The sequence below is a fragment of the Felis catus genome, chromosome B3 (genome assembly GCF_018350175.1).
Source record: "Felis catus isolate Fca126 chromosome B3, F.catus_Fca126_mat1.0, whole genome shotgun sequence".
Lineage (NCBI taxonomy): Eukaryota > Metazoa > Chordata > Mammalia > Carnivora > Felidae > Felis > Felis catus.
Genome location: NC_058373.1, coordinates 125,123,219 through 125,149,774, shown reverse-complemented (window position 1 = coordinate 125,149,774; position 26,556 = coordinate 125,123,219). Strand labels below are relative to the sequence as shown.

The 26,556-nt window shown below is 35.7% G+C and overlaps 1 protein-coding gene across 16 annotated transcripts in view; it reads left to right on the top strand.

The window, feature by feature from the left end:
- CEP128 (centrosomal protein 128) overlaps positions 1 to 26,556 on the top strand; it is a 401,019-nt gene that overhangs the window by 41,811 nt on the left and 332,652 nt on the right. For 15 of the 16 annotated variants that reach the window (XM_045060322.1, XM_019833420.3, XM_019833423.3 and 12 more), the window contains one exon: positions 18,640 to 18,756. In XM_045060322.1, the coding sequence (XP_044916257.1) occupies positions 18,640 to 18,756 (117 nt within the window). Of the gene's footprint in view, positions 1 to 18,639; positions 18,757 to 21,018; positions 21,104 to 26,556 lie in introns of those variants that run through there. The other variant, XM_045060329.1, reaches the window with a different exon arrangement.

Genomic DNA, 26,556 nt, shown 5'->3' with positions numbered 1-26,556 from the left:
ATTTGGAGGTATAATTTACTTACAGAAAAGTACATATATTATTGTAAAACTCAATGAATTATTACAAGGTGAACAGGCCCATTTTAACCACCACCCAGATCTAGAAATAGAACATTACCACTGTGTAAGAAGCCTCCTCATTCTCCATCCCAGTCACTAAATTCTCCTTCTTTTTCAAAGATGACCACTCTTGTGACTTTTTAATACCATTGGTAAATTTTGCCTGTTTTAAATATTTTATATAAATGGAATTATACAGGGTGTGTTTTTTATGTCTGTTTTTTGCTAATCTTGCTAATCATATACTTGTAGTTTGTTCATTTTTGTTGCTCTTTGGCATTCCATTGTATGGATTTACCGCAATGTATTTTAACATTTTATGATGGATATTTGAATTAATTCAAATTTTGGGCTATTACAAAGAAGGCTGCCATGAGTAATCTTATTTATTATTTTAGTGCACATGTATGTGCAGTTCTGTTAGTATGTAATGTGGAGTGCAATTTCTAGGTGCCTTCAAATTTAGTAGATACTGATAAACAGGTTTCCAAAGTGATTACGTTAATTTACACTCCCACTAGCAATGTAGGAGAATTCATGTTGCTTTTTATCCTTTCCAATATTTGGTATTATTAGTCTTTAAATAATAGCCATTATGATAGGTGTGCGTAGTGTCTCATCATGGTTTTAATTTGCATTTTTATGATTACTAGATGATGAGCATTTTTTACATTTTGTTTTTTCCAGAGTTTCCAATTTCTTACTGAATTGCCTAGTAATAATCTACTCCATTCTGGTAGTCATTGGCAATTTCTTTTTTGAAATACTGGTTCACTTCTTTTGTTCCCCTTTTTTTATTGGCTTCCTTGTATTTTTGTCATTGACTTGTGGGAGGTCTTTATATATTTTGTATATGAGCACAATGTCAGTTATATGTATTTCAGTGTTATCTCCAATAGTCTTCAGCCTCTCATTCTCTTAACTCTCCCTTCATGGGGTCTTCTGTGAAAATAATTTAGTTCAGTTTTCTATCTTTTCTTTTGTGGTTAGTTTTTGTTTTTTTTTTTTTTTTTTTAAATCTGTTTAAGAAATTGTTCCCTATCTTCACAACATGAAAATATTTTCTTATGTAATGTTCTAGAAGCTTATTGTTTCAACTTTTACATAAAGACTTAGTACGTACTTGGAATTGGTAAGTTGTTCAAGGTGTGAAGTAGGGATCATACATTTTATATGAATATCTATTGATGCAGTTTCATTTATTGAAAGAATCAGCCCTTTGTTACTACTTTACAGTCCTGTCTTGGTCATACACCAAATGTTCACATTTGCAGGCTTCTGTTTCTGGACTTGTATTTGATCCTGTGGTTCATTTGTCTATTCCAGTGCCCATATCACATGGTCTTGATTACTGTTGCTTAATGATAAGTTGTGCTATAGTAGAGTTAGTCTGTTTTGTTTGTTTGTTTTTATTAAATATAATTTATTGTCAAGTTAGCTAACATACAACGTATGCAGTGTGCTCTTGGCTTTGGGAGTATATTCCCATGATTCATCGTACATGCAATACCCACTGCCCATCCCAACAAGTGCCCTCCTCAATGCCCATCACCCATTTCCCCCTCTTCCCTGCCCCTCCCATAAACTCTCAGTTTGTTCTCTGTATTTAAGAGTCTCTTATGGTTTGCCTCCCTCTCTCTTTGAAACTATTTTTTTCCCTTCCCTTCCCCTATGGTCTCCTAACTTTCTCACGTTCCATATGTGAGTGAAAACATGATATCTGTCCTTGTCTGACTTATTTCACTTAGCATAATACCCTCCAGTTCTATTCATGTTGCAAATGTCAAGATTTCATTCTTTCTCATTGTCAAGTAGTAAGTATACCATTGTATGTATAAACCATATCTTCTTTATCTGTAAGTTGATGGACATTTGGACTCTTTCCATTATTTGGCTATTGTGGAAACCATTGCTATAAACATAGGGGTTCATGTACCCCTATGAATCAGCACTTGTGCACCCTTTGAATAAATTCCTAGTAGTGCCATTGCTGGCTTGTAGGATAATTCTATTTTTAATTGAGGAACCTCTACACTGTTTTCCAGCGTGGCTGCACCAGTTTGCATTCCCTTCAACAGTGCAATTGGATTCCCATTTTTCCACATCCTTGCCAACATCCGTTGTATCCTGAGTTGTTAATTTTAGCCACTCTGATCAGTATTATGTGTTATCCCAATGTAGTTTTGATTTGTATTTCCTGATGATGAATAATGTTGAGCATCTTTTCATGTGTCAGCCATTTGGATGTCTTCTTTGGAAAAGTGTCTATTCATGTCTTCTGCCCATTTCTTCACTGGATTGTTTTTCAGGTGTTGAGTTTGTAAGTTCTTTGTAGATTTTGGATACTAACCCTTTATCCGATATGTCATTTGCAAATATCTTCTCCCATTCTGTCGGTTGTCTCTTAGTTTTGTTGATTGTTTCCTTTGCATTGTAGAAGGTTTTTATCTTGATGAGGTTCCAGTAGTTCATTTTTGCTTTTATATCCCTTGCCTTCGGAGATGTGTTGAGTAAGAAGTTGTTGCAGCTGAGGTCAAAAAGGTTGTTGCCTGTTTTCTCCTCTAAGGTTTTGATGGTTTCCTGTCTCGTGTTTAGGTCCTTCATACATTTTGAGTTTATTTTAATGTATGGTGTAAGAAAGTGATCCATGTTCATTCTTCTGCATGTTGCTGTCCAGTTCTCTCAGTACTGTTTGCTAAAGAGACTGTCTTTTTTTCCATTAGATACTCTTTCCTGTTTTTTCAAAGATCAGTTGGCCACACATTTGTGGGTCCAATTCTGGGTTCTATTCCATTGGTCTATGTGTCTGTTTTTGTGCCAGTACCATACTGTCTTGATGATTACAGCTTCGTAGTAGAGGCTAAAGTCTGGGATTGTGATGCCTCCCACTTTGGTTTTCTTTTTCAACATTACTTTGGCTATTCGTAGTCTTTTGTGGTTCCATACAAATTTTAGGATTGTTTGTTCTGCTCTGAGAAGAATGCTGGTGCAATTTTGATTGGGATTGCATTGAATGTGTAGATTGCTTTGGATAGTGTTGACATTTTAACAATATTTATTCTTCCAATCCATGAGCATGGAATGTTTTTCCATTTCTTTGTGTCTTCAAATTCTTTCATAAATTTTCTATAGTTTTCAGCATACAGATCTTTCACATCTTTGGTTAAGTTTATTCCTAGGTATTTTATGGTTTTGGGTGCAATTGTAGATGGGATTGATTCCCTGATACCTCTTTTTGTTGCTTCATTATTGGTGTATAGAAATGCAATTGATTTCTGTACATTGATTTTGTATCCTACAACTTTGCCAAATTCATGGATCAGTTCTAGCAGCTTTTTGATGGAATCTTTCAGGTTTTCCATGTAGAGTATCATGTCATCTGTGAAGAGTGAAAGTTTGACTTCTTCTTTGCCAGTTTGGATGCCTTTTATTTCATTTTGTTGTCTGATTGCTGAGGCTAGGACTTCCAACACTATGTTAAACAACAGTGGGGAGAGTAGACATCCCTGTCATGTTCCTGATCTTGGGAAAAGCTCTCAGTTTTTCCCCATTGAGGATGATATTAGCTGTCGGCTTTTCACATATGGCTTTTATGATGTTAAGGTATGTTCCTTCTATCCCCAGTTTCTTGAGTTTTTATTAAGAAAGGATGCTGTATTTTGTCAAATGCTTTTTCTGCATCTATTGCCAGGATCTATGACAGGATCATATGGTTCTTATCCTTTCTTTTGTTAATATGATGTATCACATTGATTGATTTGTGAATATGGAACCAGCCCTGCAATCCAGGAATGAATCCCACTCAACCTTGGTGAATAATTCTTATACTGTTGAATTTGATTTGCTACTATCGTGTTGAGGATTTTTGCATCCATGTTCATCAGGGATATTAGCCTATAATTCTCCTTTTTAGTGGAGTCTCTGTCTAGTTTGGGAATCAAGGTAATGCTGGCTTCATAGAATGAGTCTGGAAGCTTTCCTTCCATTTATTTATTTGTTTATTTTTGGAACAGCTTGAGAAGGATAAGTCTTAACTCTGTTTTAAATGTCTGGTAGAATTCCCCTGGGAAGCCATCTGGCCCAGAACTCTTATTTGTTGGGAGATTTTTGATAACTGATTCAATTTCTTTGCTGGTGATGTGTCTGTTCAAATTTTTTATTTCTTCTCATTTGAGTTTTGGTAGTATATGGGTGCCTAGGAATTTGTCTATTTCGTCCAAGTTGTCCAGTTTGTTGGCATATAATTTTTTGTAGTATTCTCTAATAATTGTTTGTATTTCTGTGGTGTTGGTTGTGATCTCTTCTCTTTCATTTGTGATTTTATCTATTGGCGTTCTCTCTTTTCTTTTTGAGACATCTGGCTAGGGGTTTATCAATTTTGTTGATTCTTTCAAAAAACCAGCTCTTAGATTTATTGATCTCTTCTGTTTTTTTGTTTTTTGTTTTTGTTTTTGAATTCTATATTGTTTATTTCTGCTCTAATCTTTATTATTTTTCTTCTTCTGGCTTTTTTTTTTGTCTTTTTTTTTTTTGTTTTTTGGGTCTTTTTTGCTGTTCTTTTTCTAGTTCCTTTAGGTGTATGATTAAGTTTTGTATTTGGGATTTTTCTTGTTACTTGAAGATAGGCCTGAATTGCCTCTTAGGACTGCCTTTGCTGCATCCCAAAGGGTTTGGACTGTTGTGTTTTCATTTTCATTTGCTTCCATATATTTTTAAATTTCTTCTTTAATTGGCTGGTTGGCCCATTCATTCTTTAGTAGGATGTTCTTTAACCTTCATGCATTTGGAGGCTTTCCAAATTTTTCTTGTGGTTGATTTCAAGTTTCTGAAAATGTGTATCATATGATCTCAATTCTTTTATATTTATTGGGGGCTGTTTTGTAATCCAATATGTGATTTATCTTGGAGAATATTCCATGTGCAGTGCATTCTTTTCCAGTGAGAAGAATGTGTATTCTGCTTTTGGATGAAAAGTTCTGAATATATCTGTCAAATCCATCTGGACAGTGGTCCAAGGCCATTGTTTCATTATTGATTTTCTTCCTAGATGATCTGTCCATTGCTATAGTAGAGTATTAAAGTCGCCTGCAATTACTGTATTCTTATCAATAAGATTGCTTTGTGATTATTTGATTTATGTATTTGGGTGCTTTCATATGGGGGACATAAACATTTACAGTTGTTAGTTCTTGATGGATAGACCCCGTAAGTATGATATAATGCCCATCTTCATCTCGTTATAGCCTTTAGTTTAAAATCTAGTTTGTCTGATAGAAGTATGGCTACTCCAGCTTTCTTTTGACTTCCAGTAGCATGATAGATGGTTCTATATCCCCTCACTTGTAATCTGAAGGTGTCCTCAGGTCTAAAATGAATCTCTTGTAGACAGCATATAGATGGATCTTGTTTTTTTTTTTTTTTTTTTTTTTTTTTTTTTTTTTTATCCATTCTGATATCCTATGTCTTGATTCGGGCATTTAGTCCATTTACATTCAGACTGATTTTGAAAGATATGGATTTAGTGTCACTGTGTTATCTATAGGTTTCATGCTTGTGGTGATGTCTCTGGTCCTTTGTAGTCTTTGCAACATTCCACTCACAGAGGCCCCCTTAGGATACCTTGTAGGGCTGGTTTAGTGGTCATGAACTCTTTCAGTTTTTGTCTGGGAAAGCCTTTATCTCTCCTATTCTGAATGACAGTCTTGCTGGATAAAGGATTCTTAGCTGCATATTTTTCCTATTCAGCACGTGGAATGTTTCCTGCCACTGCTTTCTGGCCTGCCAAGTTTCAGTAGACAGGTCTGCTACTATCCTTATGTATCTACCCCCTTTGTAGGTTAAGCCCGTTTGTCCCTCGCTGCTTTCAGAATTCTCTCTTTATCTTTTGTTTTATTATTTTTTTAATGTTTATATATTTTTGAAAGAGAGAGAGAGTGTGAGCGGGTGAGGGACAGAGAGAAGGGAGACACAGAATCGTAGCAGACTCCAGGCTCTGAGTTGTCAGCACAGAGTCCTATGCGGGGCTAAAACTCACGAACTGCGAGATCATAACCTGAGCTGAAGTTGGATGCTTATCTGACTGAGCCATCCAGTCACCCAAGAATTCTCTCTTTATCTTTGTATTTTGCCAGTTTCACTGTGATATGCTGTGGTAAAGACCTTTTCTTGTTGAATCTGATGGCAGTTCTCTGTACCTCCTGGATTTGGATGTCTGCTTCCTTCCCCAGATTAGGGAAATTCTCAGCTATAATTTGTTCAAGTAAACCTTCTGCCTCTTTCTCTTCTTCTTCTGGAACTCCTGTGATACAGATATTACTACGTTTCATTGAATCACTTAATTTTCTAATTCTCCCCTTGTGGTCTAGTATTTTCTTATCTTTTTGTCAGCTTCATCATTTTCTGTATTTTATCTTCTGTTTCATTTATTGTCCCCTCTGCTTCCTCCATCCTTGCTGTCACTGCATCTAGTTTATTTTGCACCTCATTTGCACCTCATTTACAACATTTCTTAATTCATTGTGACTGTATCTTATCTCCTTGATCTCTGAGGCAGTAGATTCTCTGCTGTCTTCTATGCTGTTTGCAAGCCCAGCTATTACTCTTATGACTGTTTTTCTAAATTCTTGATCAGATATATTGTTTATATTTGTTTTGTACAATCCTCTAGCTGTCATTTCTTCCTGGAATTTCTTTTGAGGAGAATTCTTTTGTTATGTTACCTAGTTTCCTGTCCTTTATATGTTTTAATAACTTGTTATGTGTCCTGTACCTGTGAGCACTACTATATTCAAAAAAGGTCATATACTGTCCTGGGACTGGCCCTTCAGGAGGTGTTTTTGGAGTGTGTTGCATGCTCTCTGTTGTGAGTCTGGTTGCTTTATCTCCCTATTCGTAGTGGTGGTTTGGACCTTCCACCAGGTGTGCTTTGATTTGTGCGTTGAAGAAACCCTGGAAAAAATTTAAAAAGGAGAGGGTGGTGGAAGAAGCCTTATCCCATACAAAGAGAGAGAAATGACAGGGGTGGGGAAAAAGAAAAGAAAAAAAAAAAGTGACCAGGCAGAAAATCAGAGAAATTATATGGCTTAATCCCGAGAGAGACAGGAAAATAGAGAAGAAGGAGATATGAAAGAGATGTAAAAAGAATAGATTAAAAATGTCTGCTTAAAGAAACCAACAATCAGAGAAGGGAAGAAATGAGAGGAAGAAAAGGAAGAAAAAATGTATATATAAAATAAGAATTGACCAAGAATCAGATTAGAAAATGCAAAACTGGAGAACTGATACCTGATGGTGCCTTGGAACCGGGGGCTGCGCTGGTCTGGAGGAGAGGCTGTCTGGTTCCTCACAGCCCATCCTGCTCTGGTAAATACACAGTTATCAGGCAGGGAGGGGTGGGGTTTGGTGTAGGTGGGTCTGGCCTCCACTGGGAGGCCGCTGTCCTGTTCCCTGAAGCCTCACCTTGTTGGTGATGGGGAGAAAAATGATGACAACCTAGTTTCTCCTCCCCAGACCAGGTGTCTCAAACCACTCTGTTCAGGGTGTCCTCACAGTGTTGCATGGGCGTGAACCCGGTTTGTCCTGCTCCACTGTCTCCCGCACCTCCCAGCGCTCTGCTGGGATTCAAACCCCCATGTCTTAAAGGATCCTGCTCTGCCCTGGTTCCAGGGTAGTGTCATTCTCCCCAGCCAGCCAACAAAGGGCCTCTGGCTGGCAGGTGCCTGCCGGGTCTTTTGTCCTTGGAATGGCTATATACCTTCTTCCTACAGCATTCAAGGGAAGGAACTGCTCTCTCATACTTGGCCTCTGAGCTCACTACCCAGCCAGGGGCTGGCTCCGCCTTCCCCCTAGACACACATAAAGGGTGGCAGGCTCCAATCTGCCAGTTGAGGAAGACTCACAACCCTGGATCATGTTAGAAATTGGTTCTTTCTCTGTTTTTTTCTGTTCCCCGGTCCATGGTTTTTCTCTTGTCCAAATACAATCCTACACTTCCACAGCCTCTCTTTCTCTTCCTTTTGTCTCCACAGAAATGGATCCCTCCCCTCCTTGTCTCCCCACCTATTTTATCTTTCCCAATTCGAAGTCACACACCTTTGACCTGACAAGTTGTCACGTGGGCCCCTGGAGATGTTTCTGTCACTCTGTAACCAGGATTCCTGGAATTCCAAGTCTTCTGGCCTCAATACTGCTGTGCTGATGGATGAGGGAAATTTGGGTCCCCCTACTTCTCTGCCATGTTGACTCCTCTCTCTTAGAGCTAACCTTTTTACTTTCTTCTTCAAGTTTATCTTGTGTAATTTTTACTCTGCATTTCTGCATACATTTTAGAATCAGCATGTGAAATTTTAAAAACCTGGGATCTTGATTAGATTTCATTGTGTCTATAGGTCAACTTAGCATTGAAACGTTTACAATGTGAGTTTTCCAGTTCATGAACATAGCAAATCCTTCCATTGCTATTTTATAGTGTTTCATCTAGAGGTCTTATGTCTTATACATAATTTTTAAGATTTGCTTTTTGACTTTGACATTTTTATGACACTATAGAGTGTCACTTAATATCAAAAAAAATTAATCTTTGTCTTTATTTGGAGGATTTACCCTATTACATTTATGTAAATATTCATTTAATTTATATAAATCTACCATATTATGTTTCCTTTCAGTTGGTTTCACCTGTATTTTTCTTTTTTTTACATTTTTTTCTTGTGTCCTTTGGATTTATTAGTTTTCTTTAAAAAAATTTTTTTTTAAAGTTTATTTATTTTGAGAGAGAGAAAGCATGAGTTAGGGAAGAGCAGAGATAAAGGGAGAGAGAGAGAATCCCAAGCAGGCTTCACACTGCCAGTGCAGAGCTTGGACCCATGAACTGTGAGATCATAACCTGAGCTGAAGTCAAACATTTAACTGTGCCAGGCACCCCAAGTTTTCATTTAAAAATTTTTTCCATATTTATTATCTTGGCTATTGTACCTTCTTTTGTTATATTTTCATGGTTAATATAGGTATTAAAACATGCACTCTTAATTTATCAAATCTTAATATAAACTAGCACTTCAAGCTTTTTCCAGAAAATACAAGGATCTAAGAATACCCTAACTCCTTTAACTTGTGTTTCCACTTTCATGTTCTTATTGTCAGTAATTTTCATTCTTTATATAATTGATCCACATAAGACATTACTGTTAATGTTTTATACAGTAATATTTACTCTTTAGCAGTCTTCATTTCTTTCTCATTCCTTTTTGCATTTTGAGATTCCTTTTCTGCCCTAAGAACATAATTTGAAATTTCCTTTACAGTGAATATATACTTGAAAAAATCCAATTTAGAATTTCATTTGGAATGGGTTCTTTGGTGACAGACCCTCTCTGTATTTGTCTGAAATGTCTTTACTTTCTTTGTTGAAAGAGATTTTCACTGGATATAAAATTTGAAATAGTCCTTTTTCTTTTTTCCCTTGTCTGTATTTTGAAGATATTTTATCATTTCTCAGTTCCATTGTTGCTGTTGACAAGTCAGCTGTGAGTCTTGGTGCTTTTTTTTTTTAATTTTAATTTTTTTTTTTTTTTTTTACATTTATTTATTTTTTCAGAGACATAGAGCACAAGTTGGGGAGGGGCAGAGAGAGGAGACACAGAACCCAAAGCAGGCTCTAGGCTCTGAGCTGTCAGCACAGAGCCCGATACGGGGCTTGAACTCACAAACCGTGAGATCATGACCTGAGCCGAAGTCGGACACTTAACCCATTGAGCTACCCAGGCGCCCCTTGTTGGTGCTTTTTTGATAGTCATATACATTTTTCTCCAATTTGATTTTGAGTTTTTCCTCTTACTCTTTGGTTTTCTGCAATTTTACTATAGTGAGCTTAGTTGTGTTCTTTTGATTTGTACCTATTCCCTTTGTTTCTTAGGTTCATTTTTATAAATTTTTATTCATTTTTTTCATTCTTTATTTTGAATATTTTCTTCTGAACTTTCATGTAATTACTTTCTCTTCAGCTTAACCAACTCTATTAATCCACCCACTGCTTATCATGTTTCACTTAGAATTTTCATTTCATCATTTTTAATTTTGTAGTTCTTTGCCAAAATCCTTAATCTATGTATCTGTCTTTCATAACTCCATTGTTAAGATCTTTTTTTTTTTTTTTAATTTTGTTAATGTTTATTTATTTTTGAGAGAGAGGGAGAGGCAGAGACAGCACAAGCAGGGAAGGGCAGAAAGAGAGAGGGAGACACAGAATTTGAAGCTGTCTCCAGTCTCCAAGCTGTCAGCACAGAGCCCAATGTGGGGCTTGAACTCACAAGCTATGAGATCATGACCTGAGCTGAAGTCAGAGGCTCAACTGACTGAGCCACCCAGGTGCCCCATCCATTGTCTAGATCTTCTAATGGTCTGTTTTTTTCTATTCTTTCTCATTTTTCTTTGATTTCGATCACAATTGTTTTTGTGTACTGTTTATTTTTAATCAGTTACTTTTGTTTGACAGAAAATACATTTCATTCTTCTTTAAGAATGAATAATTTGATAATTATTGTGTATGAGAGGACATAATTACTTTTTGTTATAGCTTAAGAGCTATAGCAATCATGGATTTCCTTGTTATTTTTGCTGAGCTGTTTCAATGTTAAACTTCAGTGCTGGGGTTCAGCTGTTTCTGGTTCACCTTATTGCTAGTGGATAGCTCTTCAGCATTGTAGCCTAAAGGCTGGATGTGGAGTGGGGGAAGTTTAACTAGGGATCTCCTTCCTTAGAAAGGTACCCAACTCCAGTTTTTCCCCCATAACTCCACACATTGGTTAAAAACTCTATTTAGCTTCTCAGTGTCACAACTGCTTTTTCTGAAGCAGGCTGATATTTCAGGGAAAAAAGATGGACTAATCTCTCTTACTTTCTTTCTTCTCTTTCATGTTGGTCTCCTATGTCTTCTTTTTTAGCTTTCTAGTGCCTTAAAACTGATTTTTGTTTAAAATATTTCTAGTTTTTCAGTTTCTTTTAGTGGAATGTTTGGTGTAAATTATCTGATCTGTCATTTTTGGAAATGAAACTCTCTGAATGTTTTCATATGTATCAGATTCTTTTACTATACTTGATATTTCTAATGCTATTTTTGCCAGGACTTGTTATTTTGCAGCTGTAGTATGAAGCTCCTTTTTCTTGGTACATAGGTGCACAACTTGTGAGCATGCTTATAACAAAGACTTTGCTCCAAACTCAGAAATCCTCAGTGTTCTGCTGAGATTTTTTAGTTCTGAATAAGCTGTGGACATTGTTTTATTTGGGATAGTTTGAGTTTGGAGTTTGAAAGTACTGATTTGCATAGTGCACATCACATTTGTTAATGGTTCACCTTTCACTACTGACAAAGAATCCATAATGAAGAGTTATCACTTTATTTCTATTTCTTTCATATAGTAAATAAAACTAGTAAGAAGTCTCTACATGGTCAAGGGCATTAATGGGGATCTGACGTGTAATTACTGAGCTAAAAGTTAACAGTTGAATTTAAAAAAAGTCCAACTTCTTTCATACCATTATTACCATGTATCAAGATTTACTACACATCAGATAGACCTATGATTGCACAATTGGATGTCACACTTCACTAACGCTCAGCTCATTGGTGTAATTGGTGTGTATAATTCGCCACTTTACCCAGCTGTCCAGTGTGCCCAGCTCATCAGGGCATATCCTGTTATATTGTCTAAACCTGGAAAATTATACACACTTAATTGTGCGCTGGTTGAATTGTTCATCTGCCAGTTCGTCCCATCAAGTTGTGTTGCTACAGCTTGTTTTGTGTTTTCTGTAATTTCCTTTCAAAGTAAGGGTGTCACCTAAGTGAGGGCATCTCATACATCATGTGGGTGTATGTAGTCCTGATTGAGAAACAATTTCCTAATGCAAAACTTAACAATAATGTTGAATTTTAGAAGGTCTTCTGAAGGCCACATGATGTTTGCTTCTAATTTGTACAAGGCTTAATATAGATTTTTGTGACTCACTTATTCCAATTGAAGTCAACATTTACACTTCATAACTGTTTGACATATTGTGTTGTATTTGTGAATTCATGATAGCATGCTGTCAGAGAAGATGCAGTTTTGTTATTTGAATGTTAAACTTCACAACATCTGCAGCTGTTTCCCATCCAGATTTAAGTTCAAAATACAATTACCAAAGTGAGACATGTTCACTGTGGAAAACTTTAAAATACTGTACAAATATAGAAAGAAAAATGAATGCCTGCCCTTATCTCCCACCAATTTCAGTTCTGTTGGTAACCATTGTTAATCACATTTATTGTGCATTGTTCTAAGGTTACAGTTGCTTATCGTGCATTTTCTCAGTAACTAAAATATATCTTAAAAGTTTACAGGACACAATTTTCTTTGAGAAGCAAAAAGTATTGGTTCCTATCACACACATGCCAAGATCTGATTTGTTAATCCTTTGTGACTCATAGAATTTCGTTGGTTTAGTTTCTTTCTTTCATACTTCCCATTGGAGGGGAATAGTTATTGATTATAACATAATATTATGAAAAATATTTTCTGTTAAGACTTAATTTTGGTAATAATCAATATTGCACAGGCCTCATACCACAGGGAAATTTCAGCTTATTAGTTGTCTCCATTCTACCCATTTGAGTGTGATATGTGTATTTATTAAGTTTGATTATTCATGGAGTAAAAGTCTATTTTATTTTAGTTTTCTATAGGGCAGTAACTGTTTAAATTAAAAATGTACACGTGGATCCAGCTGTTTCTGCAAGAGTTGGTCATTAATTGAACTTTGAGAAATCTGTCGACACCGCATTTAGGATGACATGGTTATTGCATAGATTACAGCAGCAGAATATATAACAAGTATTTACTGAAATGGATTTTAAACCAGCAGATATTGTTCAGGATATGAGGAATCAACATACTGAAAAGCCAGAATACAATCCCATAAACAGAATGCTTTTGCTTCTTTTACCTTCTTTCATTAAATGCTAACATTAAAAGACATTCTAATTTGTATTTTATTATTTTGCTGTTTTTATAACAACAGATTTAGGGCTTTTTCAGATCTTAGTAATAAATTTAATTGATTCATATCAACTCTGATATGTTACCTTTCCAATTTTTTCTTGTGGTTGATTTTGAGTTTCATAGCATTGTGGTCTGAAAATATGGATGGCATGATCTCGATCTTTCTGTACTTCTTGAGGGCTGATTTGTGTCTCAGTATGTGGTCTATTCTGGAGAACGTTCCATGTGCACTGGAGAAGAATGCATATTCTGCTGCTTTAGGATGAAATGTTCTGAATATATCTGTTAAGTCCATCTGGTCCAGTGTGTCATTCAAAGCCATTGTTTCCATGTTGATTTTTTGACTAGATGATATGTTCATTGCTGTGAGCGGGGTGTTGAAGTCTGCTTCTATTATGCTATTGCTTTCAATGAGTTTCTTTATGTTTGTGATTAATTGAGTTATATATTTGGGTGCTTGCACATCTGGTGCATAAATGCTTACAATTGTTAGGTCTCCTTGGTGGATAGACCCCTTGATTATGATATAATGCCCTTCTGCATCTCTTGTTACAGTCTTTATTTTAAAGTCTAGATTGTCTGATATAAGTATGGCTACTCCGGCTTTCTTTTGTTGACCATTAGTATGATAGATGGTTCTCCATCCCCTTACTTTCAATCTGAAGGTGTCTGTATGTCTAAAGTGGGTCTCTTGTAAACAGCATATAGATGGCTCTTGTTTTCTTAAATATTCTGTTACCCTGTGTCTTTCGATTGGAGCATTGAGTCCATTGATGTTTAGAGTGAGTACGGAAAGATATGAATTTATTGCCATTATGATGCTTGTAGAGTTGGAGTTTCTGGTGGTGTTCTCTGGTCCTTTCTAGTCTTTGTTGATTTTGGTATGTATGTATGTATTTATTTATTAATATTTATTTATTTATTTTTTCATCTTTTCTCCCCTCAGAAAGTCCCCCTTAGAATTTCTTGCAGGGCTGGTTTAGTGGTCACAAACTCCTTTAATTTTTGTTTGTCTGGGAAACTTTTTATCTTTCCTTCTATTTTGGTTGACAGCCTTGCTGGATAGAGAATTCTTGGCTGCATATTTTTCTCATTCAGTACATTGAATATATCCTGCCACTCCTTTCTGGCCTGCCATGTTTTTGTGGATAGGTCTGCTACAAACATGATCTGTCTTCCCTTGTAGGTTAAGGACTTTTTTTCCCTTGCTGCTTTCATGATTCTCTCCTTGCCTGAGTATTTTGTGAATTTGATTATGATATGACTTGTTGAAGGTTGGTTTTTGTTGAATCTAATGGGGGTCCTCTGTGCTTCCTGGATTTTGATGTCTGTGTTTTTCTGCAGGTTAGGAAAGTTTTCTGCCATGATTTGCTTACATAACCCTTCTACCCCTATTTCTCTCTCTTCCCCCCTATGATTCTGATGTTGTTCCTTTTTAATGAGTCACTGATTTCTCTAATTTTTAAATTGTGCTCTTTTGCCTTTATCTCCCTTTTTTTCTGCTTCATTATTCTCCATAAGTTTGTCCTCTATATCACTGATTCTCTGTTCTGCCTCATCCATCCTTGCTGCTGCTGCATCCATCCGTGATTGCAGCTCAGTTATAGCATTTTTTACTTCATCGTGACCAGTTTTTACTTCTTTTATCTCTGCAGAAAGGGATTCTAATCTGTTTTCGACTCCAGCTACTATTCTTATTATCGTGATTCTAAACTCTGGTTCAGACATCTTGCTTGTATCTGCATTGGTTAAGTCCCTGGCTGTCATTTTGTCCTGCTGTTTCTTTTGGCGTGAATTCCTTCGTTTCGTCATTTTGAAGGGAGAAAAGGAATTAATGAGGTAGAAAAAATTAAAGTAAAAAAATTAAAATTAAAACAATATTAAAATTAAAAAATTAAAAACACACAAAAAGAATTGAATAAATGATGCTAGATCCTAGGTGTGTTTTGGTCTGGGTGTTGAAAGTGGCTTGATAGATTAGAGAAAAAAGGGGAAAGAAGAAAAAAAGAAATCATTTGAAAATTTGAAAAAATGAATACGCTGAAGTAGACTAAAATGAAATGATGGATGTAAACTAGAATTTGGACAAGTTTACACAAAAGTAAAAAATATAGTAACAAAATTAAAGAAAAATATTTTTAGTAAAAATGGAAAATCAAAGTGAATTCTTTCTCTTTCTGTATTCAAGAAAGAGAAAAGAAATGAAAAAAAAAGTGAATAGATGGACCTGCTAACATACTGAAATATGACTGAAATTACTTTGTTTTACCCTGGATGTCAGACTATGAAGCGCTTTATAGTCCATAAACTAAGCAGGCGGTGAGATTTCTGTTCTTGAAGAGCGAGGTTGGCCCATTTGGGCGGGGCTGAGTTTAACAGCTCAGTCCTCCAGTAGATGGTGCTGCTAGCCTACTGGGGTGGATTGTTGTGGCACTTGTAGGTGCATATGTGCATGTGTGGGAGTGGTGAAAATGGCATCACCCAGCTACCCAGTCTCTAGTATTGGAACTGTCTTCTCCTTGATCAGCAATCTCTCACCCGTCCTTTGTTTTCAGCTTTCATCCACTCCCTGCTTTTACACTGTCCATGACTGAGCCCCAGGTTATACCTCTTTCCCGAGTTTTGTCTCAGATATGGCCATTTTCCCTGGCCCCTTACTTCTGAGGGACTGCAGCTTTGACCCATTCTGCCCCTCTGTGGAGGGTCTCACCAAGCAATGGCTGAATGCTGGCTGCACCCAGGAAAATTTGCATTACTGTGCTGCTGACGAAGCCCATAGACTGTGGCCAGGTGCCCGCCCGCCCCGGAAAAAGTTCGTTAGATAGTGTAGCAGCAGCATTTCAGGGATTATGGAAAATCACAACACATATTTGGCACTAGTGTTCACCCTTAATGACCTTGTTACAGGATCAGCGATGTTGCCGTTCTCTGGGGTCTGCTCGGCCCAGGTTGCCTCCCAGCCTCTAGCAAATGTCCTTCCAGCAGTGGAACTGCTTCTCCCCGTGTGGCTCAAGAACCTCCTGGACCCCACTCTTCTCCTGGGGATTTGCTGTTAACCAGAGCACTGCCATGTATTGAGCTGTGGAGTTGCAGACGATCTGTGGTCCCCCTGTTTATAGTCTTAATGGAATTTAAACCCTCTCCTTTCTCTTTTCTCCCTTTTTAGTTCAGTCCCTGTGGCTGTTTCCAATTTTCCACTTTCTCTCCAGCTGCTTTTGTGGGGGGTGTTTTTCCTGTATTCTCCCCACCGTCTCTGTTCTCTCTCCACACTCAAAAGCACCTCTCTGCCCTCTGCGGCTTCTCTGTCCTCAAGTTCACTTCTCCTCACTGCGTACCTTCTGACTTCTGTGGTTCAGGTTGTGCATATTGTTGTGTTAATCCTCAGATCACTTTTCTAGGTGTGCAGGATGGTTTAGTGTTGGTCTGAGTGTATTTCATGGATGCGAGACACAATAACTTCCATGCTGTTCGTCCATCTTGGCTCCCTCTACATTCATTGTTTTAGAACTCTTTTTATCTTGTAAAACAAACTATACCCATTAAGTGACAACCCCCCAAATTCCTGTTTTCTAGTCCCTGGACATCACCTTTCTACTTTCTGTCTGTATGAATTTCACTACTCCAGGTACCTCATATAAGTGGAGTGATACAGTATTTATCTATTTGTGACTGGCTTATTTCACTTATCATAATGTCTCCAAGGTTTATCCACGTTGTAGCATGTGTAAGAATTTTATTGCTTTTTAAGACTTAATAATATTCCATTGTATTGTGTAAATCACATTTGGTCGATCTATTTATCTGTCAGGGGACACTTGGGTTGCTTCCATCTTTTGGCTATTGTGAATAATGCTGCTTATGAACATGGGTCTACAAATAACTCTTTAAGACCCTGCTTTCAATTCTTTTGAGTGTATGTCTAGAAATAGAACTGCTGGTAACTCTATTTTTATTTTTTAAGGAAGCAACTTACTGTTTTCCATAGGATCTGTACAATTTTATACTCCCACTAACAGTGTACCAGGGTTCCAGTTTCTCTCCAACACCTGTTATTTTCTGTTTTTTTTGTTTGTTTGTTTGTTTGTTTTAATTTTGTTGTTCTGTTTTTTTGGATAGCCATCCTAATAAGTGTGAGATGGTTCTGTATTATTTATTTTCTGATGAATGTTGCTATTTGTTACTTTTTACATTCATAGTGAATATAAAGGTATTTCAATTTTGTAAAAATTGCATGAATTAACCTTTTGTTTTTTTAGTATTTATCCAATATTGTTTTCTGCTACAGTAGGTACTGCATTTATTTCAGATACAGTAGTAAATTGTTAAATGGGACAAGGTTGATTACTAGGATAAATGAAAAACTTAATGCTAAAGGATGTTTTGAGTTTTTAGTAAAGCACTGTGAATATCATGGTAAATATCTTAGTTGTTTTTAAGCAGTAGAAATTGGAAACCCAAGAATGATCATTCTTAGTAAATAGTAACTGCTAAATTTTTTGGTAGGATATTTTTGTTCAGTGTTTATTGACAGATTAAACTTATATTGACCAATGTCTTTTTAAAAACCAACTTGATTTGAGCTATAATTTATCATAAAATTAATCTGCTTTATGTGTACAGTTCAGTGATTTTTAGTAAATGTACTGAGTTGTGCAACCATCACCATAATCCAGTTTACAACATTTCCATTGTCCCAGTAAGATTCCTTGTGACCAAGACCCTCCTGGCTATATAGAATTGTTTGCAAAAGATTTCTTATAATGAGGCTGTATTTATTGCTTCTCTTAAATGAATCCAGATGTTTTCTATCCCTTGTATCCTGCGTCACCAAATATACATTGTCAAATAGGTAAATTTTATTTAGGGGTCTGTATAATGATACACATGAAATGTGTTTGAATTTGTACAACTTTTAGCAAGGAAAATCTTGCATCAGAGAAAGAAATTTTTTCATGTTTATTTTAGAGGGTCCCAATTAAACATTTTTCTGTTTGACTTTAGTTTTTGATCTTTTACAGCTGGTTTATTTTCAGTAGATCACAGTAGAAAAGATTGACAAGCTCATGAAAAACGCTTTTAATTATTTGCTGCTCATAGACATCAAAACCTTTTTAGACAGGTTATGTTTATAGATAATTAAAATGAAAAAGAACTAAATAGATCAGTTTATCATTAATAGAGTAAAAAAGGCAGTTGTTGGCAAATTTGGCATTTTCCTTCTAATTCACCAGAGGGCACTCTTTTCTAGTCTATTTTAACTGTGATCTTCTGATTATTATATTATACTTTGAAAGATTTAAGTCCTTCATTGGGTTCCAGGTCTGGATTATTTGGAGACTAATGATTGTTTTCTTCTGTAACTTTCAGTCAGTTTTTTTGTGATCTGCTTTATAATAAGCATCGTTAAAAAGCACTATAAACAAGCTATTCTTAAATGCTATATAGGCAGTAGTGTATGCGGCATGAAATATCTCTCCAACGTTGTCTTTTATTGCCTACTAGCTCTATCATGTCACTGTTTCTGTCTGTTGATGTTAAGGTTTCAGATCGGGTGGAACGACGGCTTCAGGAAATAGAGAGAGAGATGCGCACAGAAAGGGAGCTGGTGGAAAGACGGCAGGATCAACTGGGACTTATTTCTTTGCAGCTACAGGAGGTTTGTAAAAAAAAATACCTTCTCAGAGAGTAAATCTTAGGTTTGATAATTACTTATCTGCTGTTAAAATGATTAGAGTTCCTTGGTTGTTGCATGTGGCAGTATATTTCATTCCATATGAGAAATATAGCATATAGTTTGCATAGTTCAGTGTGAAGAAGACAGCCCTACCTGGTTCAAACCCAAAGTCTGCTGCTTGCTAGCTTTGTGACCTTGAGCAAGTTCCTTAGTTTGTCTGGGCTCATTTTCTTTGTGGAAAGTGGAAATAATAATAATTTTTACCTAATCAGGTTTTTACCTAATGTAGTGTCTGGCATGTATTCAAAATGTTAACTGAACGTATTATTATTCTGGTAAATTTTCCTTGGCATGAACTAGACCAGGGGTCAGCAAACTATGGCCAATGGGTCAAATGTGGCCCACTGCGTATTTTTGTAAATAAAGTTTTATTGGAACAAGCTGTTCCATTCTTACTATTTGTGGAAGGTGGTGTTTATTTTGTTCTTTGTTTTTATTTTAAAACACCGTGGCAGCATTGAAGAGTTGTAAAAGAAACTATCTGACCCACAAAGCCTGAAGTATTGACTGTCTGGTCCATTTATAAAAGTTTGCCAACCCCTAGACTGGACTATGGTCAAACCATTTCAAAATTGAGATCACTTACCTTTCAGGTATCTTTTGAAATTTCAGACTTATGAGGGCATTGAAAAAATTACAACAAAGGACTTCTGTATACTCGTTACCTAGATTCTCCCAATATTCACGTTTTACCTGAATAAATTCACATTTTACTTGTTTTATCATTATATATGTATGTATGTTATAATAATCATAATGATGTAAAATAATTATTTTTATTAGATACGATTTTTTTGAGCTGGTTGCAGACACAATGTAAATACTTACATAGCTAAATAATAAGGTGTGTACATTCTCTTCCATAATCACAGGAAATTAATTTTGTATCAATACTATGATATAATCTATAGTTGTTTTTTTTTTTAAATAACCTATAGTTTTTATTCAAATTTTGCTACTAACATCCTTTTCTGGTCCAGGGTACAATACAGGGTCACATATGGCATGTGACCATCATGTCTCTTTAGTCTCCTTTGATCTGGAACAGTGTTTTCAATTTTTCTTTTTTGTCATGACCATGACAACTTTGCAGAGTACTGGCCAGTTATTTTGTAGAATGCCTTTCTTTTTGGTTTTTTGATGTTGCCTTATGACTAAATTCAGGTTATGTACTATTGGCAGGAAATCCAGAGAATTGGTATTTCACTTTTCCCAGGATATCTTACTAGGAGGCATGTAATGTCCATTTGTCCCTTTACCAGTAAAAATGGAACATTTGGTTGAGGTGTTATCTGCCAGGTTTCTTCACTGTAAATTTTACTGTTAGGCCTTTTTAATTATTTATTTTATGGGGAGATTCTTAGAAACTTGGAAATAGCTTATATCTTATCATATTTTTACCCACAGATGTTAACATTTATTAATATTCTCTCTTGAAACAGTTAAAACTCCTAAGTGATGCTAAATGGTGATTTTTTTTTTTCTTGCACATTGCATCATTTTTTCTACATGTGTGAATTGGATTCCTACTGTGTGGAAGGGCTTTGCTTTTTCTCTTAATGTTGGTGTAGATTTGTGAATTCTCACTATATTACATTAGTGATGTTTTATTACTATCATTGTAGAAAATTAATTTGTTGAAATTCCCTTTAAATGTGTCTTAGATCTATACATAAAGTATAAAAAATTAAAACAAGAAAACTTAAAAATTAAAAAAATGATTTCTTTCTTCTTTACAAAATGGTTTTCTCTAAAAATGGTGTTCTACAAATGCACTTACGTGTGCATGAACATCACTAACCCTTATAAATTGATGGATTAAAATTTTTTCCTAAGTATTAGGAGACACTGCCAATTGAAAATTAGGAGCAAAAAGTGCAACCTTAAATTATAATGTAAGCTGACAGAAAAATCTACTTTTGTTTTCTAAAGTTCCGTTTTTCTCCGTTTCACAAAAGGAGGCATACCCTTGTTAGTTGGTAATTACTTTGAAGAGGATACTTTGTTGAATAATTAGATACAGCATGTGGGTAGCCTTTTTTTTAAAACCTTGATTTTTATACATTTGTTCTCAAAGCAAATTGCATCTGGTGAGCTTAAGAATAGTACTGAAGAGACAATTGTTCTTTTTTACAAGAGAAAATTAGAGAAATTTTCTGTACTTATTTTCCTCTTTCTTTGCAGAATGCACAAAATTACAAAGAAAGAAGGAGAGGAAGATTGCTTCCCACCCCTATTCTTGAGAAACCAGAGCCTGAATATTTGCATTGTAATTGTCAATTTGACTAAAAGCTTGAGTTGTGATTTGGAATTCCATCTCTGACAATACAATAGAGGATCACTATTGATGAGAAATGTTTAATTTCATATTTTGTCACTTTAAGTGGTGACCTATATGCTTTTAAAAGGTGGTTTTGGATTAAACAGTGCAGTGGAAGCTGGAAAGGATTAATTTAGGCTGATACGTTTTCCTACTCCCAAGTTAAGTGGCTTAGGCTGTTCTGGAAAGGTCATGTTTAAGGAGAGGAAACACTTTGCTTTTTGTTCAATATTAAAAAACACTTTTGCAAATACCTGTACTGTACGATCATAGTAATTGATATATTTTGTTTCTGGCTGTGGTGAGAAAATGAAAGTATAGGTGAGTAAGGAGGCCTGATTTTAGCCACTGTGCTCTTCTGCCTCCTTTAAATGTATAATTCAATCTTGGTGAATATTATGACATTTAAAAATTGTTAAGAGATTAGGAGTATTCATTAAAAATTCCAGGATGTCAGAGATTTCTAGGTATAATGTCATATTACAGTGAGGCAATATGTAGTTTTGGTTAAAACCTGCTTCTTTTTAGTGATCTAATGAGGTCCTTAGAACTTTATTCCCATTTAATGAAAAACACAGTATTAATCATTGGAAGTAGATTGAGAACGGCACTCTCCTCTTCTTGTTTAGAGGTCTTAAGAAGGAATTGTTCACTTTTTAATGTGTATGTGTGTTTTCCCCCTCCTGGTCTAAGCATGTGAGCTGTGGACACTCTGGAATCTACTCCCTTTATTAAGTGTCAGCTACTCATGTGCTACTGATGTCACATGAATGTCAGTTTTTCTTAACTTGGTAAGGACCTTCACTGGCCTTCAGACTTCATATTTTAAACTATGTTGTTTTGGGATCTCAGTAGAGGCCTTTTTAGAGAGGTGAATATTTCATATTGTGCAGTAAATATTCTTTTTGTATATCTTTTTAAAATTTTGAATGGTTATTCTAGTACTCCGAACTTTTATTAATCAAATTCAAATATTGTTCAGCCTATAACCCTTGGTCTTTCCTTGTCAAACCAGTATGCAAACAATAAAATATTTGTTTAATGTTTATCATATTACAAACTCTTAGTAAGCTAACTTTGATTAGTTAAATATAGTGGAGTGGGGTTGGCATGGTGAGTGTTAGGGTCACAAATGAGGTCTTTAGAAGTAAGCTCAAGTCAAAGCTTTTTCTTTTTTGCAGGCCCCAAAATAACATAAGATCCTAGATAAAATTTCTAACTCTTGGCTATGGCATCTTGGGAATTCCTGACTTGTTTTTTTTTTTTTTTTTCCTAGCTGTTTCTTGTAAATTGATTGTTATTTCTCCATCTTCATTTGAATTACTTAAAACAAAATACATGAGACAAATGCTGGGTGCATATTTGTAAATGCTTCTCAGATCATTTCGTAGAATATTAAAGTGCTAGCTCTCCCACTTACCCCACCAGTAATATTCCATGCTTGCTGATGATCTTGGGGGAATCAGGTGCCTCAAGGTTTAAAGGTGCTTTGTGGAGAAGCCTGTGGGGGAAGGTAAAGGATGGAATCTTAATTGAAGATGGTGAAGATTAGTGGGGAATTGTTAGTGTAAGATGGGAGTCCAGCTCAGTGGGTTTTCAGTCTGTCTGTCTATGGGAAACCAGATTATGTGAGCCTCATCAGTAACATTAAAGTCATGTACAGAAAAATTAAAGTGATTGATAGATTTTTTTTCAATATTTTTCTTCATCTTTTGGCATTCATACCAATTGTGAAAAACTAATGAAGAAATAGCTGTTTGTTCCTTCTCAGAAATGTCATTGTGGCTCCAGAGATGCTGAGTAATATGGATACTTCACCTAAGAAAAGCCTTGGGTACAGTTTATAAATGTATTTAGTTTGGACTCATTAAGGGAGAGGCTTCTAAGGAAGCCAAGAATGTTTTCTTAATGTCCTTTTAATAGCTTTAGCATCTCCCTTGAGACTTCTGTGTCAATTCAGAGGAGAACCTAGTCAGGCAAATGTTCTAACGTGCCCCTCATTAACCCTTTCCTTTCAAGGCTCCCCTACTCTGGTTTGGAGCCACACGGGCCTTTCTAAGGCTGGTTGATTTTGAACTCCCCTTCACTTATCTTTCTAGGGCTGAATTGCATAACTTTTGCATGGCACTTTATCCTCTCATGTTGCCATAGTCTGTGCCCCCACATTTTCACATGTTTATTTCTTAGTACACACTTCCCTTACCCCATTAATGTTATTAGATGCCTTTTATATAAATGTTGGTTAAATCATCCTGACTTTGACCATCCCAGTAGCCTTCTTGGGCTTTGAGAAAGACCAGTAGAATTTACAAGCAAACAGGAATGTAAAATACAAGTTCCGTGGAAAGCTCAGATGATGTACTGTATTTTCCCAGTCCCTGGGACATGAGTTCTAGAATGCAGTCCTTTTCAGGCCCAGGTGACCGGTGTGGGGGGGGGGGGGGGGGGGAATGTGGTAAGCAGAGAATAACACAGTAAGGGTGACATTTGGGGCCTTCAGACTGCCAAGGGCCTGAGAGCACTGAGTATCACAAAAGCACAACTACACGTGTGCTATTCTGTAGGAAAATGTGTGTAGCTGGGGGAAATTCAAAAATTCTTGCTCTAGTGTGTATTCTTTATGGAGTGGAGCTGTTTGTGTGGGATAAATCTGAGCCTTATTTTAAGCCATGGTTTTTATTCAATAAACCCAGATCCCATCAACTATTTTTCTCCTTTTACAGACATGGCTTTTTTCTCCTCACTATTCAGCTTCTAGTGATATATTTCACGTGAGGTTTTTTTGTCTCAGGTCATTACTAATTACTATTTCTATTACTATTTTTATTAAATATTAAACATTTATTAACATATTTATTAAATATTTTATTAGTATTTTGTATAAAAATGTTATTAAATATGGAAAGTAACCACATTTAATAAATGTATAACTGATGTGATCATATCATAAATGCTCATGCATTCTTTTTTTTTTTCTTTTTTTTAATTTTTTTTTTCAACGTTTATTTATTTTTGGGACAGAGAGAGACAGAGCATGAACGGGGGAGGGGCAGAGAGAGAGGGAGACACAGAATCGGAAACAGGCTCCAGGCTCTGAGCCATCAGCCCAGAGCCTGACGCGGGGCTTGAACTCCCGGACCGCGAGATCGTGACCTGGCTGAAGTCGGACGCTTAACCGAATGCGCCACCCAGGCGCCCCTCATGCATTCTTTTTAATGTAGCTTTATTTATTTGTTTGGCTCATTCCCCTATCTCTTATGTGTTCTCTCGTTATCAACCATTAATCCTACTCACTAAGAAAAAGGAACCAGTGTAAACATGTGGAAGAGATCCCTTTATATTTTCCCTAATATTGCTCTTAATTGTCCTAGACAGACATCTGTGGACCATATTACACCTTTGCATGTATAGGATTTTTTGTATATTTTATCTTGATAAAATGAGATCACATTATATATATGTACATTCTGCATTTTGCTTTTTCCTCCCACCAATACTTCCTGGAAATTCCTTGAACTAGCTGATGTGGTTCAAACTTAATCTTTTATTACCACGGTTGGATTTTTATCATAATAGAGGTTATAAGATTATTTTTTCAGAAGGTTCCAACCTTTTACATTTCTGTTCATGAAATGGTTGAGAATGGCCCTTTTCTCTCCATTCTCTTTAATATTTGCCAGGCTCCTGGGTATAAAGCGTTAACTCATTTTTATGTTTATTTGCATTTCCCTATTAGTGAACTTGAACATCTTTTCACATATTTGTCGGCAGTTTGCATTTGTGCCCGTACAGATAGCTTGCTTATCACTGCTCATTTGGAAATACTGGATTGCTTGTGTTTTCCCTCAGGAATTTTACTTTTTTAATGACAGGAGGAAGGAATCTGTGTTGTTTTTTATGTGACTAATGAGTTACCTCAACATCATTTTTGAATAATTTGTTCTTTCCCCTCTGATTTAAATGCTACTTCTGTTATATATCTAGTTCCCCATGGTGTCTGTCTGGTTCTATATACTTTTGTATTGATCTGTTTGTCTATCCCCGAACTGATAGCATTTTGTCTTCATTATTATAGCTTTCATTATATCTTGGTAAATGATAATGAAAATCTCTTGTCATGTTCCATGAAAAATACTGCTGGCATTTTGATTGTAATTGCACTGAATATATAGATTAATTTGGAGAGGTATTTTCTAATGTTCTTCAGTAATGTTTTATAATTTTATAGAAAGGTCTTATACATTTTTGTTAGAGTTATTCCCAGGTATCTTAGGGTTTTCCTTTCTATTGTGAATGGAATATTTTCTTTTATTGCATCTCTGATTGGTTATTTAGAATATATAGGAGTACAGTTGGTTTTATATGTGGCTTTTGTATGTAATGCTTTTGCTTAATGATCTTATTTTCTGATTTGTTAGCAACCTTCATGTATTACTATCATGTACTATATTTTGTGTAGATAATCATATATAAAATGAAAGGCAGTTTAGTCTCTAACTTTATTATTCATTTTTTTTTTGTCATTGCTTTATTGCACTGGCTAGAAACTCAAGTGCAATATTGAATAGAAACAAAGATAGCAAGAATTTTTGCTTTGTTCCTATTTTTATAGGAATGCTTCCAAAGTGTTAAAGTGTTTCATATTGTTTGCTTCTGTTCTTTTTTTTTTTTTTTCAGTGCTGTCCTTTATCAGATTAAGAACATTGCCTTCTATTCATAGGTTTTCAAGAAGTTTTTTGTTTGTTTCTTAAAAATCATAATGTGTTGTGGAATTTATTAAATACTCTTGCTGCTTGCTGTATTTCTCTTTTGATATTGAAATGTGAATGTTACCAATGAATTTTGACCCCTCCTAGCACTTGTTTATTTGGTCAAAATGTGTTGATTCTTATACATTGCTGAGTTAATTTGCTAGCATTTTCTTAGGATTTTTATCTTTATGTTTATGATTGAGGGCTTATAATTTTCTTTGTACTTGTCTTCTTGGATTTGGAAGCAAGGTTACATTAACCTCATAAAATGAATTTGGTAGATTCCTTCTTTTTCTATTTCCTGGCTCTGTTTAAGAGAGAGATTGTCTATTTCTTGAATGTTTGTTGAAACTCACCCATAAAACCATTTATACCTGTTATTTTTTTGGTTGCCTGAGGTTTTCAATTTCTTCCTTTCTTTCTATTTCTTCCTTTCCCTTTCTTCCTTTTTCTTTCTTTCTTTCTTTCTTTCTTTCTTTCTTTCTTTCTTTCTTTCTTTCTTTCTTTCTTTCTTTCTTTCTTGGTTTATATAGCCTTTTTACTTGTTAAGTCAGTTTGGTAATTCATGATTTTATATGTTATCCATTTTGTCTGTATTTTGAAATTAATTTTAAAAAGCAATCATAGGGGGCACCTGGGTGGCTCAGTCGG